General features: G+C 37.0%; 1 protein-coding gene across 2 annotated transcripts in view; it reads left to right on the top strand.

Annotated features, from left to right (window-relative positions):
• The window catches only part of fbxo41 (F-box protein 41), a 231,055-nt gene that overhangs the window by 144,639 nt on the left and 67,440 nt on the right, over window positions 1-18,976 (top strand). For both annotated transcript variants that reach the window (XM_039751812.1, XM_039751814.1), the window contains exons 3-4: window positions 8,537-8,744; window positions 13,058-13,137. In XM_039751812.1, coding sequence (XP_039607746.1) covers window positions 8,537-8,744; window positions 13,058-13,137 — 288 coding nt within the window. The remainder of the gene's footprint in view (window positions 1-8,536; window positions 8,745-13,057; window positions 13,138-18,976) is intronic.

Raw genomic sequence — 18,976 nt, forward strand, 5'->3', positions numbered from 1 at the left:
TCCATGCCCTTGAGACTGTGCAGGGAGACACAGCAAACCTTCTGGCAATGACACGTATTGATGTGCCATCCTGGAGAAGTTGGACTACCTGTGCAACCTCTGTAGGGTCCAGGTATCACCTCGTGCTACCAGTAGTGACACTGACTGTAGCCGAATGCAAAACTAGTAAAGAAACAGTCAGAAAAGACGAGGAGGGAAAAATGTCAGTGGCCTCCACCTGTTAAACCATTCCTGTTTTGGGGGTCATCTCATTGTTGCCCCTCTAGTGCATCTGTTGTTAATTTCATTAACACCACAGCAGCTTAAACTGATTAACAACCCCCTCTGCTACTTAACTGACCAGATTAATATCCCATAAGTTTCATTGACTTTATGCTATACTCTGATTAAAAAGTGTTCCTTTAATTCTTTTGAGCAGTATATATACTGTGCATACTTTGATAGATTGATCACATTCAGTTTTGGAAATAGTCACCTTCTTCTTGCAAACACAGATCACGGCGCTCCATATTGGCAAACGTATCCGCAAGCATTGTAGTGGTGATGGCAGCAATTTCCTGTTCAATGTTTTGCTGTAATTGTTCCAGTGTACATTGCTTGTTCCTTTCAGCGCTCCCCAAAAGAAGAAGTATGGAGGCGACAGGTCCAGGTAACAAGGTGGCCATAGTCCCTTTGAAATTACCAATTTGTGCCATGGTGCGAGATGACGTTTGACAGGTTGCCCCATGTTGCTGGAAATAATCTTCACCGATCTCATGGTCATCCAGTTCATTCACACATAAGTTTGTACATTTATCCAAGAATACTGTGATCTTTATTTCATTTGGATTGCTTCATTATTATGACAGTAATGCATCATAACTTGGGGCCCTGTCCATTAGAATTACTTTGTAATTATGCAATTTATTGGGATTTTAATCAGTTTCATTTTTTTCATCACAATTCTGTCTGTTGTCCTTGTTTTGGCCATCTGGTTTACTATCCTTCTGATATACAAATTCTAGCTACTCTCCAACTATGAGTTGCCCTTTCACTTACAGTTCTTTCTATTTCTGGGTTATTTTTCATTAAAATTCCATCTGAACACCTGCCTACTCAGGGTATCTCTCTGTCACCATTTAAAACCTGGGCAATTCAGCAGAACATATGGTATTACCAACGCTAATATCATTCTTTTTCCTCATTGCTTATTTACATACTTTTTCGAATGTGATTGTTTTTGAATGGTTTGTAGACATGAAGTAAAACATTTTTTAACCTCATGTTTTCATGCAGAACAGAGATTTAATAGGCATCTATGGTGACCAGCATTGGACAAGAGCAAACAATATAAAAATGTCCTTGAAAAAAGTCTCACATTACTTGTGAGACATAATCCTCATGCCACATCATCTAGTTTTAAGCTCACAACAAACTGGACATATGCATTTTTACTAAACATACCACCTCATAAACAAAAATGTAACTCATTCAGATGCAAGTAAGCGTTTGAATTCTAGGTCACCTCCCATCATTTTCTTTTTAGGCATATGCTCTTCCTGATAATGCTTTAACTTACTTTTCGTTAACTTTTAATGTCTCATAGTGTACGTTTTTTTGATATCACATAAAGCTCAGTGCACAAAGGTTAGCATTGATTTGTTACAACTAGTGATGAGCAAAACAATTTTTTTTTTTACAAAATGTTTCTTGAAATTGCATTTGAAATTCATCTGCAAGCAATTTTGCAATTGCAATACTTGAAACTCACAAAAATAAGTGGTTTTGGGGTGTAAAGCAAGGAAAATGGCTCCCTAAAGGTTATTCCATAGCTGAAACGGCTGTCCCCCTCCTCAGCCACCTTGTCACCTCCCCAATTTTCCACAGTTCCTACCACTCAATTCTGCACTTTGTCTACACATTAACACTACCAGTTCCACACCCTTCATTTGGGGTCAGAGGGTATACCATCTGCACTCACATTCTCTATTTCCGTTTGCTAATCCAAGCCAGGATCCTTCTGGAGGCTTGCCAGTGGTCACATACCCAGATAAATTAATTTTAGCAGTGGAGACGCACCTCCGATATGCTTGCAAGTAAGTGATCTCTAGCCAACCAACACTCTGCCCCAGAATACATTTTCCAGTGGTTTTGCACATAGAGAGAAAGGCTGTAGATCAGATGAAAGTACAGTGGAACCTCGGTTCACGATCGTCTCGGAACATGTAAAAATCGGTTTACAACCAAAAAGTTTGCCAAACTTTTGCATCTGTTCACGGCCACACACTCGGTATACGAACAAGCCAGTTTCCCTTTCGGTTTGTACATGTTCAGTCTCTCCCTGTGAATTCCCTGTGCAGCAACTGAGCGAGCAAGAGAGAGAGAGACAGCGACACACATGAGAGAGAGAAACACACACACACACACAGGTGCACGAGAGACACACACACACAGGCGTGCAAGATAGAGACACACACACACACACACACAAGAGAGAGAGAGAGAGACACACACACACACACACGAGAGACACATGCACCTACGAGAGAGAGAGTGAGAGAGAGAGGGCTGGACGCATAAGGTAGTTAAAGAATGCACTGGGCTTGTTTTTGTTTTCACTTCTGTTTCCAGAAGTTCCGGTTCGTAGCGTGCATTGTTGCAATTTTACTTTTCTTGGTAGTTTATTAAATTATGGATTTTTCTAATTTTTCCCTGTGCTTAAAACTCATTAAAAAAGTGTTTTTAGCGAGCGGTTCGTAGCACTATAGTGCAAACTATTGCAGTGTTAGTTTTCTCTGTTGTTCAAGGTTTTCTCAGTGTTATTCAATGATTTTACATTTAGTTTACTATTACGCTGTGCATTCTATGGTATAGTTAACTATATTTGTGCTTAAAAAATATATTTACATACAGTTTGTACGGTCTGGAACAGATTAATTGTATTTACATACAATCCTATGGGGGAAATTACTTCGGTTCACGACCAAATCAGGTTACGACCACAGTTTTGGAACAAATTATGGTCGGGAACCGAGGTTCCACCGTATACGTTTTAATGCATTGAGTTTCAATAGTTTCAAATACCATTTGTTTTGTGAATGTTCTTGTGAAATAAAACAGTTTTGTAAGTTGTGAACCTTTCAAAAGTTACAGTTTTGCTGTAAGCTCAATTTTGTGTGAATTGTTTTGCTCAACACTAGAAACAATTAAACCTCAACAGTTTCACCACAATAACAATGGTTCTCTATTAAAGACCTTCATTTGTTGTACCACCAAAGCTTTAATTACAAGTATAATATATCCACATACATATTTGAAGAACTAACGTAACATCATTCATTCATTTACTGAACCTGCTATTTCTGCTGTGATTAATAATAATAGTAATTCTTTGCATTTATATAGCGCTTTGTCTCACTACTCAAAGCACTCAGCAATTGCAGGTTAAGGGCCTTGCTCAAGGGCCCAACAGAGCAGAGTCCCTTTTGGCATTTACGGGAATTGAACCGGCAACCTTCCGATTGCCAGTGCAGATCCCTAGACTCGGAGCCACCACTCCGCCTCCCAAAGACGGCAAAATGGTTGTGAGGCGTCCTAAAAGGAGCACAAAGGCAGGGAAATAACCTAACCAGCCTGTGCAAGGAGACTCACCCCAAATCCAGCTAGCCTCACAGCTACTAATTGCAGGCTTCCCAAACAGGGCAAGCTGGCAAAATAATTAGGAATGTCTCAAAAATATAACAAGAAGAGGGGTAACTATAAACCCTAAAGATTATGTAGAATAGGGCAAAGAAACACTCTTTATTAATAAATGTTTTATTAATAGAAAAATAGAAAGAAAAGACAAAAAGAACAATTAGTTTCTTCAAAGTTTATAATCCAAATCCACAATCCAGAAGAGAAAACCAGGAACAGAAGCAAAATAAATCAAGAAAACCTGAAAATTCAAAGATAACAGCAATACTCACAAACAATGTTCTCCTAGTCCTGAGGCATTTCTGCTCTGGATAAACCATGCAGTGATTACAAACACCACAGAAAATACATAGAAATATGAGAAATAATAATTAAAATATATATCAATAAAATACATAAACACACAGTAATATATATCAATTTCAATACAGAGTGCAGAGTGCCTTTCCAGGCACAGTTCAGAAAACACATCTGATCTTCTAAAATCATTAGTTGTCACCTACCCATTGTGGATTCACTCAATTTTTCCAACTTGTCATTCCACGCCTTCCTTCTATTCTATCAAATAAATGGCTTAGGTCAGTGGCTTCCAAACTCAGTCCTGGTGACCCCCTGGGGCTGAAGGTTTTAGTTCCAACCAACCTCTGTTTTTTATTTGGATTCCTGGCCTAATTTACTAAGCTGTTATTTCCGAGTTGCTGTGTTGTAGTGTCAATTAAAAAATTATAAAAGTAAGCATGGTAATACATTTTAATAAAAATTAAGCAGTTATATGCGGATTATGTATTTTTTTTTACTTTTATTCATCCTAAATTTTCTATTCTGTCTTTTATTGACTAATTAGGGGGCCTGATGCTGAAGCAGCTGAATCATTTAGTGTTGTTTGCCGGGGTGTCTGCTATGCTTGTTTTTAGTTGTCACTATTAGGATACAATAAAGGAAGCATACTGCACAAGGTAAGAGAAAAATAATAGGAAAACAACAAAAAAGAGTTAAGCATTGTAAGACGTAGAGGTCGCTGTTGCCTCTTTCAATCCAACAGACAGACACTCTGCACACAAGTTAAAAGAAGTATTTTTTTTAATTATTTCTTCTTTTCTAGTGCCACCAAAGCACCACAGCCACAATAACACACAACTCTAACAATAACCCCTATATTAACCTCCTCTACACCTCCCAGCAAGCGTTGTTCACCTCCTCCCGACTCAGGCTTCCTTACTGGGTCTCTACCAGTCCTTTCTATAGTCCTTGATCCGGAAGTGTTTCTGTCCTTTCATCCAAGTGACTCGTCAATACTTCCGGGTCAGATGGAGAACTGTATTTTTCTTCAGCCTGGAAGTACGTCTGTGACTTTGGAGTACTAACGGGTTATGTACACAGTAGGAACTCACCAGTCTTCCTGCAGCATGTCCTGGCGGCACCCACGGTACCCAGCTTGGCTGTATTGCCGAACTCCCAGTCTTATAGTGCCCTGCAGGCGTCTGGGGCACCACTGCAGTCCAGGAAAGTGGCCATCTATCGTGCTGGGGGAGGCAGTGTCCCTGATAAGCTGTCCTTCCCCATCCTTCCATTACTGGGGACTCTTGGCCAGGATAAACTGCCGACCGTCCCACTATACAAAAACTATACTATCCAAAAAAATTTTAATATTTTTTAAATGTCTTATAATGTGAAAATCATACTGCTGTGCTTTTCCTAATGTAGAATATGAGAAGAGACCAGTTAACTAAATTAGATGAATTATAATCAATTATTATCACTTTTTGTGAATCCAGTTGGAACAAAAACCTGCAGCCACAGGGGTTCCGAGTTTAGGAACCACTGACATAGGACCACCGAAACCAGCATTACAGGATTGCATATTAGCAGTTAGCCACACGCTGTGTGATAAATGATGTTACGACCTTAAGATTTGTCAACAGTACTGTGATGAACAGTGTGGGGAACATTACTTTTAAAAGTAACTTAGTTACATTACTTATTGCTTTCAAAAGAAAAAGTAAATAACATCCACACCCTTTTTCCATCGCCAAAATGATTCAAGATCAGACTGTTTTAAAATATCAATACCAAGCAACTGAATAAAAATGAAACTAATCCTTTATTAATAGGCTTCTGTGAGTGCCTGGCTATGTGATTGTGCCCTAAGTTAATCTATCCAGCCATTACCCAAACTCACATATTTCATAGTCCCAAGAGCTTCGGGTACAGGCAAGAATGAAATAAATTGTTTTCACAGTTTTTGGCTTCCCATTCAGGGAGGTTTCAGGTTTCTGTTGGACTCTGACTCCTGTGATTCTTAATTGGTTTAATCAGATTCTCAATGTTGATTAATGGATAATGTAACCAGTAATTTTTGTAAATATGAGGTAATACTCAAAGTGCATGCTATAGAAAATATGGGGAAAATGAAATGCAAATCCTAAATTTCCAAGACTATTATTTTGTACTGCATTGTACAAGTGTACTGTATGGAGTGTTTAGTTTGAAGTAAGGCTCTAGGCACATTTGAGTTCTTTATATTTTATAAGTTAATGCTGTTCTTCAAAATGGTCCCTTTCATCTTTTCTCTTTCTGCTTTGTAGGTCCCGTTAGCTCAACGTTATTGTATTTTGTTTTCATATAAACCCTTTTTTATGTGACTGGTGTGCCAACACCTTCATATTTCAAATACTGTATGCTAAACCAGTAACGGCACAATAACATGCAGGGAATACACTTGACTTGAGCATTCCTAGTTTTCATACTCTGTCTCTCTTTAGCATTCGTTTGCTCAGAGGTTGATGCACTTGCTGCTCCGTGAGCAGCTCTTCTTTTCTACACCCTAGCAGCCCGCTTCTTCTCTTCTTCCGTCGGTATCTTTTTATGTTAAAAATGATTAAGTCAGTTTTTGTGTTGCAATTACATGTACATTTTTCTTAATTTTTCATTTAAGCTGGCACTTAAGTGTTTAAACTGCCTTTAGAATGATTTAAAATAAGAAGAGGTAGATGAAGTGATGGTGAAGGTGGTAGCGATGATGCCCTCTAACTATCTGCCTCAAGAATGATTTGAGATATGGAGACGAAATTAAATAAAAATAAAAAGAGTAATAAAAATCATCACCCCAAAAGCGGATAGTAGACGTCACATAGTATATGTGTACCAAATTTCAAGTCAATAGGTCAAACAGTTTGTGAGCTACAGGTGATTTAAAATCCTGGACAGACAAACAGACAGCCACAGTTGCGTATTATAGAAGAAGACTGAGAATGCTGGCTTCATCATTTACTGCATTATGTTGTTTCAAGTCATAATATTAAAATCAGAGACTTGGCATTTTTAAAAATTGTTGTAGTCATGGTAGGGTTTTCTTAATTATATCAACTATAATTAAGTTAGGGAACTGTATGGGCTATGGAAGAGGAAGAAAACACATACATTAACCTTCTGTGTTTTTACACCAGTTCTTCCCACGTATTTTCTTGATTCAGACGTTTGAAGCATTACAACAATGTTGTATTAATGCTAAAATTAAGCTGTTGTTTCCAGTGTTGATGTTGAAAAGAACTGTTACATAAGTCAATAATCTCGCCTTAATGTTTGATTATTAGACCTTTTACTTTTTACTTATTTGTTAAATGAGAGACATCCTTTCTGACGATGTGAAAGTTGCCTTCACTAGTAAAAAGAGCAACATTCATTACCTGCACATTAAAGAAGACCCTGCAACTCCTTGCTATTATTCAAGATACATTTTCTTCCCAAATATCATTATATAACTTTTACATAAATGCCATTTTACTTGCTAGGAGTAAAAGGAGTTGGTGTGGGGGTGGCCATGTAGTTTAGCTTTATTTTTAATGCAGAAGACACACAAAAAGTGAATGAGCCTGAACACTATAAAATATTATTTTTGTCAGATTTCCATTTTCTCATTACCGCATCCGCAATACAAACTCTGTTGAAGGAAATGCTTGTTTGTTTTGTTTTTATTTTAACATTGGCCAACATTGAATGATTTCATCTCAAATAGCCTATGCGGCCCATGATGGGTGTTTTATTTGTTGAAGAACTTTACTGATCACAACGATCACTGATTTCTCAGAATAGCAAGTTCATAGTGTCACAATTATTCATTTGTTTTTATAGTTCCTTTTTTGGATTATGAAAAGATACAAAAAGGGAAACAATCACTCACTGGCAAACCAAAGAAATGTTGGAGTAAAAATAAAAAGAAATTGTCAGTTTAGTATTATATTGCACATGACTACATTACAACATAATGCATAAAACATTTTTTCATTATTGAAAGACGTAAAAAAACTAATGCTTTGTCTGAAGAACAAGCTTTATCTTTTCATTATGAACGTCTTTCTATGCAGTGCCTCACAAGTAATGTCTTTTTTGAAAATGCATAACATTTGTATCTGCGTGCCATTTTGTGGATTGAAGAAACAAGATGTCACAATGTGGAGCTTAATTTTTTAGACTTCTACTAGGCTCAAAAAATACTGAACAGGCCAAAGAACTCTGTGTTTTTTTTGTAAATGCATTAGTTTGTTTCAATTCAATGTGAAATTGCTTAATGCCCTCAGTTTTGACCTCAGTAAATGTCAATGAATATTTTAGAAATGGCTTTTAGTTCTCTTAATTTTTTGCATAGTCTTTATGTGTTTTGAGAGCATTTTATATTCATATTAGTGATCAAGTCCTATCCAGATTCTCTCTGTATTTTATTATTTGTCTTTCTTGTTAGTTTATGATCTTCTGTCATGTGATATCATCATATTTGCTCTTGGATATTATTATTATACATGTCACACAGTTGAGTGCTATTTTTTTTTAATGCAATCTTTCACTCTTCCTCTATCCTCTGTAGGGAGGTGGCACAGATTGACCAGTTCTTGCAGGAAACAGCAGCTCGTGAAGCAAGTGCCAAAGTTCGGCTGCAACAGTTCATTGAGGAGCTTTTAGATCGAGCTGACAGAGCAGAGAAGCAGTTGCAGATTATCAGTAGCTGTGGCACTACCCCCAATGGCAGCCTGGATCATGGTAGTGTCTCTGATATGAAGGGAACGGGACGGCAGGTAAGCCACATGAGAAATGGACCAAATATCCAAGTTAAAAAAAAATGAAGAGCAATAGAAATAAGTTCCATGAAATTCTGTATGTGTGTCGTCAGTGGCTGGCGTTTTCAACCATAGACTACCTGTGAATTTCTGATTTTTTTTTTTAAATATTTAAATATTTTAAAAATAGTGTCAAAGTCATAAAGGAGCTATCATTCTATTTAAATTCTTTAAATGATGAAATTTGTTGTATTTAGTGACAAGGCTTACAAACTGTTGAGTTTAAAAGCATTTTCCACATCTTTCTTATATACAGGGTGAGTCAAAATTATGTTAACGTTTGAATGGTGGAAAAAATGTATTCGCAAAACATACTTCATATGTGCAAGATGATTTGCACGAAAAGTCTCAACCTGTTCGCTATCATGTTCCACACACACGTACTGTATGTGGCACATAAATTGTCCACAAAATTGTATATAAGTATATACATAGCAGTACCATTAGTGTTAACATAATTTTGAGTCACCCTGTATTTTAGTTGTTACAGAATGCAGTTATAAAACTGATATATGGGTCATGGGAAGGAACTAGTGGTTTGCTAAGGTGTGAGCTGCAAAATGTGAATATACACTATATGACAATTTGCTCTTCATGAACATGTTTACCACATGCTTGGTATTAATGCAGTCTAGTTTAACATCTAGTCTATCTACTCAGTCTTAAAGGTTTGGAAGAAGAACTGTCTTTTGAAACCACTGAGCAGTATGTTGTCTTAATGTGACAATTTACTATAGGGAGGGAAGAAAGAAATTATGTTACAGATAGATGTAATGAGAAACTATTCGCATGTAGAATGTAGATCTCGACTAGTGATTAATGAACTCCACCTTGAGTGGAGAAATTGCAGAAGTGTTCAGGAATATCGCTGAACTCAGCAAAATACATTAAAGTTAGTGGGGAAGGACAAACTGAGCTAGATTTAACTGGATTATAATGGTGCAATCATCTTTAAATTGTCCCTGAGGGATAAGGAAACATCTGTGCCAACCACTGCATCACCATGCCTCAATGAGATCAAAGAAGAAAGAACATAGTCAGAGATGCACAATCATATATTTCTTCAAAGCAAAGTGGAAATTTCAAAATCATAGTCAAAAGTCAGAAAAAATACGTAGGTCTTTTAAAGGCAGAAAATTCAAAGTGAGGTGTCATGGTTGAAGCCACATGCTTGCTCATTCCATTCAATAAGGTCATGCTGAAGACTCTCCAAACGGTCTGTGCTGATACTTTGCAGATTGCTTCTATCAAAAAGATAGAAATCTTTCATTATTATTATTATTTCATAGAGTCCCCTGTGTTTGGTGTGGGGGGCGAGGGTGTCAGGCTCCTTCAAAGTTTGTTTTTTATTTTCACGTGGCTAATTTTGCATGTATAGGGAAAGCGCGCCTTCTCTTATACTGACGTGGAACTGAACGGTCAACCTGCACATTTGGTGACAAGTACAGATAACTCATTATTTATAACGTGTATATTTCATAAAAATAACATTTTGAGAACCTACATTATTCACTTATCTGCTCTACCCAGGGGGCGGTCCCATCCAATGTTTGCTGTTACAGCTCTGGAGGAGGTTGGGCTGGCCTTGCAAATCATTATTGGGCACCGGAGAAAAAAGTTCTCCTAAATCCACCAAATTACTGTATTAGAGATATATAAAAGAAAGACCTGTGTGTGTATGGAGCAGCTCACTCTGCTCACACTCAACCACTAGATGGCAAATGCATGCACTTTTAAATTTTTTCGGAGCTAGCATGCTCCTGACTTCTCACTACAAAAGACCTATATGCTACAAATGCCTCTGTGCAACAGTGACATTGTGCTAATGACACAGATGATGAGACAATGTCGAAATGAAACAAACGCTCGGCTCAGCAACATGCAAGTAAAACACCTCAGCAATGGAAGGTAAGGCTTGAATTTTTCACTAAAAATATTGTCTATCTGGAGGTATTTAATAAGACTCATATGCCAGAGATAAGATATGGTTTCACTAGTGTCTTCTTAGGAAAGCCAGTGGGGCAGCAAGCACAGGTGGGTTAACGTCCTCTGCACTGGGTAATTCTTAAGAGTTAGCTGACACTTCTTCAAGTTCACGAATATAGTAAAACTGCTAGGGAGTCTTTGGGTTGTTTTTTGTCCCGAAGACCACACACAACTAGGCAAACACAGCAATTTTGCTACGAATAATGCTTTGATGAAATTCCCTGATCAACACTAATCTCGACTTAATGAGAGAAACTGCAATATTTATTTCACTTTGTTTTGCACCTGATTCCTTTATCGGGGGCGGCTCTAGGCTCATGGTGGTCCTGGCCAGAGAAAGAATCAGTGGCCCCTTCACCCGCCAATGTCAATATGTTATCTTATGCACGGCGGATGGCCACGTCCATTGCAGACACTGCATAGCCACCTCGTGCCCATGACACAAGTGTTTAACTTATGATAAAATTCAGGATTGCTCCTTCCTGTGATGCAATGAAAGCCTCCTGAGCAACCGTTCTCTTTCGTTTCGAATAACCAGATTCATGTTCTCAAAATCTCTTTATTTTGCTTATAATGGGTGCCCCATTGTGCCCCTATCCAACCAGATATTCACTATGACTATTGCGCTAACACTAATACTTTATTAAAACTACGTGAAACATTAACTTGTAAGAAGACTCGCCCACTTGCACTAGCTTCGATTCAGCTGTCAGCTGTGTCGTTATTTTCTCATTGTGTTTTATATTCAATATATATTGGCGTGGAGGCCCCTGGGATTTGGCGGCCCTGTGCAGGTGCACAGTTTGCACATGCCTAAGGCCACCCCTGCCTTTATTGGTTACTAGTTGCCCTGCTAGCCTATAAGAGAAGAGAGATCAGTAAAGAAGCTAGTGGTCATGACATTTACACCCCTTGAACTGGAGCAAAATAGAAAGCTTACTGCTAAGTAAGTAAGTAATTACACTTTAGCTTAGGTATCAATTATTAATCAGCTATCAACATTGTATAAACATTTTATTTGCTATGATACTAACCATACTAATTTATCATTAAAATGATAAGACCTTTGAAATATGTTTTCACTGTTTTAAATTATGCTAGAAAGGTTTATAATTTTTATAAGATTCAGGACTTGTGTATTGTCCAGTGTATTTTACACTTTTTGGTACCTAACAGTCTCTTTAGCTGAGAGAAATCAGCCCCACATAATATGTCTTGAAAAGAGGGACCGTTAGTATGAAGGTGGAGTGCATCTTATGAACAAATAATTGTCAGAGGAGTAAAGGCGCTTAGTAGTTCACAAGTGTGTGTTTGTATGTGCATATACTATAACTATATTAAAAGTAATTTAAACTGGTTGCTCGTTTAAGTTTATTATTTACTTGAAATAAAAAAGTTTCATAATCAATGAAGTGACCAATTCACTAAAGTTTAGTAACAACAAATATCAATCCACCCATCCGTAGTTTAAACCCACTTAACCCAAACTATAAGGGGCTCCTGCCATTCATGGCATCACTGATGCACCCACACTCACTTATGTGGTCATTTTGCAATTACCATACATGTATCTGGGTTGTGGGAAGAAAAATAAAAAATCAGAGTATCCATGGTAAAATCAACACAGGCATGGAAGGAATTACAAACTGCATGGAAGGAATTACAAACTACATAGTTAGTAGCTGGGCTGATTTTCAGACCTGGTGTAAAATCAAAGAGAGAGAAAAATTTGTCACAGTGTGCGGTTTACAATGGTGCCTACTAAATTGCCACATTGTTAACAGCTGCCTATCGTGGAAAGATTCTCTTTTTCTAAAGCAAATGTCATTATGAGTAAAGTAACTATATTTTTCATTGTTTCTTCACATTGCTAAAACTTTAATCAGGAGTATAATGAAGCCAGATAAACTGAAGCAAAGTCATTAAAATGCATTGTGAAAAGTCCTGCCAGGGTACTTTTTGGTTTATATAAAAAGAATATATATAACGATATAGCATTGAATCCTGTCTAGGATTACTTTTTAGCCACTGAATAAGAAAAAGTTTGATATATTATATAATAAGATATTTACAAAATTAGAATTAACAGAGAGGTAAATGATAATCTTTCAAAAAGTGCAAAACTAACCATGCAGCTGTGCAACAGAAGTAAATTGTAAAACTGTACAACATAAATATGTTGTACTACTCTGCAAATTGTAAGTGCCATAGACTTCATTATATTAGCAACTGCCATTTTACTGAGGAGTGAGTAAACAATTGAAATTTTACATTTACTTTTAAAGAGAGACAGAAATGGCAACAATTCTGGAGTTTCCCGAGGGGTGTATCAAGTATCAGATCGACGCTCGTCACCTAGTACTGGGTAAGTCTTACAAGCTGAACAAAAGCATGGTTTTTCACTAAAGTTATGTGTAAAGAGTAAAATGAAATTCTTACTTTTATGTCTCTTCAGAACAGTTGACTGTAATATAATACGAACAAAGGCACATACACAGACATATGTACTAAAGATATACATAGCATGCAACATATATAATGTACATACATGTATAACTTAAGACAAATATTTAAAGTTAAAACAGCCAGCATGCTAGTCACTGTACAATCTGCTATTCACTTGTTTAAAATCTGCAGAAGACATGACCTATCACAGTAATTGATATATGAGATTACACTCAAAATTGGTTCTGAGCTAATGTTTTCATTAGTACCAAATTGTACTAAAATATAGTTACATGTATAAATAGCGTATACTTAATATTTTAGAATTAAAGATGAGCATTACTATTTACCAAATATGTCTATATTATATAACACCTTCCAGAGAATGTATCAACCCCCCAAACCTTTTTTGTAACAATGTTCAAAATTTATGAGTATTTTCCTCAGTAGAATTCTTCTTTAACCTGCTATAAACATTTTTTTGACTGTCAACATAAGATTTCCAAAAAAGTCTTCTAAATATTAATGTACAAACATGAACAGACTTACCATGGACAGACTTCATACATTTATATTACAGCATTTTATTTAGAATTCTGCAGGAAATGTATTGGTTTTCAAAGCAACAACATAAATGACTTCAATCGAAGACAAATGGGCTAAAATCTTCTCACTGTCTTTCATGGCACCTCGCCAAATGGCTTTTTCAGATTTACAAATGTGTAAAGTGGCTTTGATTTCCTTTCTGGTGACATACAGAAGTGTAACCAGATAAAATATCCCAGAAAGTGTACTCTTTCACAGAACATCAAAAAGAAAGATTAACAAGACAGTATAATGGACTATTTAGGTAGTGACTATTTGGTACATGCACTAAGAAAGAAAGTATGCATGCTATTTGTTAAATGCTTTGACTTTTACATGGCAGAAAAGGGCTTTTGCTCTTCAGTGTGCATGATAAAAAATAATGTTTTAAATTAATACTTCATTTTAACATGTAAATTACATGATAATGCCTTGAGAAATGCTATATTTAGTTATGAACTAAAAATGTACAGTATTTTGCAAATTCTGAGTCACGCTAAATCTTCTTTCTGTTTTATTTACATTGTTATTCATCAGCATGTTCCCAGAATGACCCATGAATTTTTAGAACTCCTTGTTTGTATATAGAATTTCTAACAACTTCGGAATATCCTTGACAATGTTGTAGTGTTGTCATGTGATCAAAAAGGAAGAGATTGAAACATTACTCCTGTCGATGTAATTTTTAAACACTGCGTTAGGTTGTTTGGATCACTTTTTGTAATGGCCAAAATGACTTTGAAACTTTCATAAAATGTAGTAAGGAAGCTAGAAGCAACAGACAATGAAATCAAAGACACAGCACTCTAATTAACAAGTTTTTGGTTTGGATTGGCTCATTTTCCTGCTGCCAGGTTAAGATCTTGATTGACTTTGAAACTATGAATCAGACTGAGTTTTACACATGAATTTCACCGAAGACTCAAGCTGCACCAACACGTCGTTGGATGTCTTTTTCTCAGAGCAGAGAACATAAGTGAAAACATGTACCCTTGCATCAAACCAGTCATACATTTGAGGGCGCATTCACAGTTTCTAAGAACATGAGCTTTCTGGGTCTTCTTCCTGTATTTCAGCAAGTCATAGGTACAGTTCCCACTGAAACTGGAGTAACAGCTTGTGTTGTTAATTCAGCTATTATTTTTAAATGTTACTGTATGTGTATTTTCATTGTTACCTTGGTGATAGTCGCTAAAGCCAGTTTTGAACCCATGTGACTTGTATCTACACATGTTTATTTGAATTTATCTTCAAACCATACCAAAATTGTTTAAACTCTTGAAGAGTTGGAGCATACATTAATTATATAATTCACTTAGGCTATGTTGTGAGTCAGCCGTGGAAACATTCCCATGGTTAATATTCTAAATCAGCCTTCTGTGTGCAATATCTATTGTGTTAGTTTTTGCCTTATTTCTATCCATAGTTCTTTTTTGTGATCAAATTTTATTAAAGTTTAACAAGAAAACAATATCCATTAAAATAAATTTAATTCAAATATTAACAATCCAGGTACGAAGTAGAAACAACACTCCTTTTATAGTGCCCATCCCTTCATTCTACCCAAACTGTAACACAGATCACTAAAGGTATACAGTAATCCCTCCTCGATCGCGGGGGTTGCATCCCAGAACCCCCCGCAATAGATGAAAATCCGCAAAGTAGAAACCATTTGTTGGTATGGTTATTTTTATATATTTTAATCCCTTATAAACTCTCCCACACTGTTAACATTATTAGAGCCCTCTGGACATGAAATAACACCCTTTAGTCAAACGTTTAAACTGTGTTCCTTGACAAGACAGATATGACAGTTCTTTCTCACAATTAAAAGAATGCAAACATATCTTCCTCTTCAAAGAATGCATGTCAGGAGCAGAGAATGTCAGAGAGAGAGAGCGAGAGAAAAGCAAACAATCAAAAAATCAATACGTGCTTTTGGGCTTTTAAGTATGCCGAAGCACCGCGATAAAGCGGCCTTTTTTAGAGGAGCGTCTGTATCTTCTAGGCAAACAGCCTCTGTGCAGACAGCCCCTCTGCTCACACCCCCTCCGTCAGGCAGAGAGAGTGAGAGAGACATAGTAAAGCAAGCAATCAAGCACCGCGCGGGAAGCATATCATATATCATTGAGGAGTTTTATTTAATAGGTAATACATGCTCTGATTGGGCAGCTTCTAAGCCATCCGCCAATAGCGTCCTTTGTATGAAATCAACTGGGCAAACAAACTGAGGAAGTATGTATCATAAATTAAAAGACCCATTGTCCGCAGAAATCCGCGAACCAGCAAAAAATCCATGATATATGATATGCATACATTTAAAATCCGCGATGGAGTGAAGCACGATATAGCGAGGGATCACTGTAAAAGTTATTTTTGCTGATGGAGTCAAGGGAAAGATGCACAGCAGAAAGGAGAGAAGGGAAATAGAAAAATTAAGACTATAGAAATGATGCTGGCCATCGGTCATCAGATAGTCCCAAAGCATATGAAGGAATGTGCCACAGACATGGATGGCATGTGAAAACAGCACCAGTAAATGAAGTGGAATCATCGTGCACTTATGGTCAGACAGGATGATAACTTCAGGAGATGTGCTGCTAATAATGGAGGCAAGCAACTTAGAAATAAAATATAGCCTAGTCTTAATTGAGAATGGTACTGAGAGGACAAAAACTAAAATGTTTTAACAGAGGAGTTTAACAACCAAAAAAAAAAAACAGCCAAGTTTAAATCAGAAATACATTTTCACAGCAAGCAAATTAAGTGAGGTAAATGCCTTGCGAAAGAAATTGGCACTTTGTCTAGTAAAAAGGAGGTTGCATTTATACTGACAGTAATATCAGTATGGAGGTTTGGCATTCACACCAACTCATTGGACTTTTCAGGGGGCAACAGAATGTTTAGGCATGAGCACAATGTAGAAAAGAAACCAAAAAGTGAAGCAGAAGAAAATAAATAATTTACTGATGCTATTTTCTCATGCCACACATTGGAGGTTTAACTCATTTTTGCTCTGCAATAAAGAATTTTGTGTTCGGAAGCACCAGGGTAACTCTGTGTCCACATGCCCCCTCTCCAATGGAAACAGACGCATCCACAAGAGTTACATGGCTTCCTGCCCACACCCTGCCCCAACCAACTAAGTGACAATCAGCACTAATACATACAATCCATGGAATGAAATGTTGAAGTGAATAAATAAACAGATTGTATCATAAGAATAAAATAACTTTTCATTTGTCTTATTCAAGTATCATTTATTACCCTTTACCAAATACAGAGCAAGGCTTAGAAAGATATGAGATAGCAGGAAGTTACAGGACAGAAATGGTGTAAATGAAGAAAGGCAAAAGACAATGATTGTTGGATCAAAGGCTTACCTGTATACTGAAGGGCAACAGACAGATCCAATGCTGTATTCAAGGGGGTACCCAAAAATAACCGGAATCTGTATTTGGTGTGCAATTTATACTTAGTTACAAATTTTGCCGCTAGGTGTAGCATACTTACAGTATTCTGTGGCAGTCAGCCAAGTGCCGTTGCTCTGTATCATTTATACGGCATTCCATGTTAGTTTTTCTTGATGCTTATTAAATGTGTTCTGCGTTTTTTGTGATGGGTGATCATAAAAAGCAGTGAGCCTGCTGAAACCGTAGTGATTGCTTGAAACTCCTTTTAAAGAGGAAGCTTTAAGTAAAACGCAGGTCTACAAGTGGTTTCCGCGTTTCAAACGAGGTGAAATGTCACTTGAAGACCAACCAAGATCTGGCCAACCTTCCAAAATTAGGAATGATGAAGTTCTTGAAAAAGTTCGCAATGCAATTTACGAAGATCGCCATCAGACCATTGAAGAGATTTCTGAATTGACTTGTGTGTCTTGGAGTTCTTGCTACCTTCCCTACTCTCCTCATCTTGCTCCGTGTGACTTTTTCTTGTTCCCGCATATGAAAAAAGAACTCAAAAGAAAGCGATTTTGTAACGTGGAGAAAGTCAAAGACAAATCGCTGCAGGCATTGGAGAATTTTCCTCTTCAGCAATTCCAAAAATGTTTCCACCAGTGGGAAAACCATTGGGACAAGTGCATTCATTCACATGAAGAGTACTTTGAAGGAGACTAAATTTTGAGTAAGTAAAAATTATTAAAACACTTTCTTTTCCTAATTCCAGTTATTTTTGGGTATCTCCGTGTTTATCACCCATTGCAAGCCATAGGACTGAGGTTGGCCTCTGAGAGGAGGAAATGAGGTCAGAAAAAGTAAAACCATTCAGTTCAATTCACTTCAGTTTATTCTTGTATAGTGCTCTTCATTGAGTGTTCTTCCAGAAAGAAGAAATAGGTGGCCTAGTGTAGATAAATCACCCAGCAAGTGTTTGAGCATGTGTGGGAAAAAACGAGTAGCTGGAGAAAAACCACACAGACAAAGGGAGACCTTGCCAATTCAGACACATAGACGACAACCAGACATGAGATTAAACCTGAAACACTGGATCTGTGTGCTAAAAACAGAAATTCAACTAAAAGTGAAAAATTTAGCTCAGAAATGAAAACACAAGTAACATGAATCAATTGTAAATGTCCAGAGAATGTGTTTTTTCACAATAAACATTTTAAGGAGGAGTATTATGTTGTGGTCACATTTCTAACCACAGTATGATCTAATGGAAGCACAACCTCTCCCTTTGCTTGGATTTACAAAGTATGCTCCAGCTTGTCACAGGATCTGTGGTGAAATACCTAAACATGAAGCACAACAAAGGGAACTGACCTGCAAAACCTCACACTAAATGCCATAACAAGTCTAAATCAGGTCTAGAACCTAGGAATAGGCTTCACCCCTGGCAGCCTAACCCCTATCGAAATGGCAGACAATCCTTCCTGCACAGGCGCAAAACAAAGATGATCATTTTAAACACTAAAAGTTTCAAAATGTCCACAAAAATGGAGAAGAACAAGGCCATGAAAACCTCGAATCCAGATAAAACAAAGCAAGTTCCTTAATATTAAGATGTATTCAAAAGAATTCAAAAACACAAAAAGGAAAAAACCAAGACAGTAACAAAAGGGAGAAAAAAATAATGCATTAGCCTCAAAGACAAAAACTCAAAACAAAAAAATCTGATAAAAAAAAAAACAAGATCTTCGAGTGAATGAAGGGGTCAAATCCAAAAAT

The sequence above is a fragment of the Polypterus senegalus genome, chromosome 4, assembly GCF_016835505.1.
Source record: "Polypterus senegalus isolate Bchr_013 chromosome 4, ASM1683550v1, whole genome shotgun sequence".
NCBI classification, from domain to species: Eukaryota; Metazoa; Chordata; class Cladistia; order Polypteriformes; family Polypteridae; genus Polypterus; species Polypterus senegalus.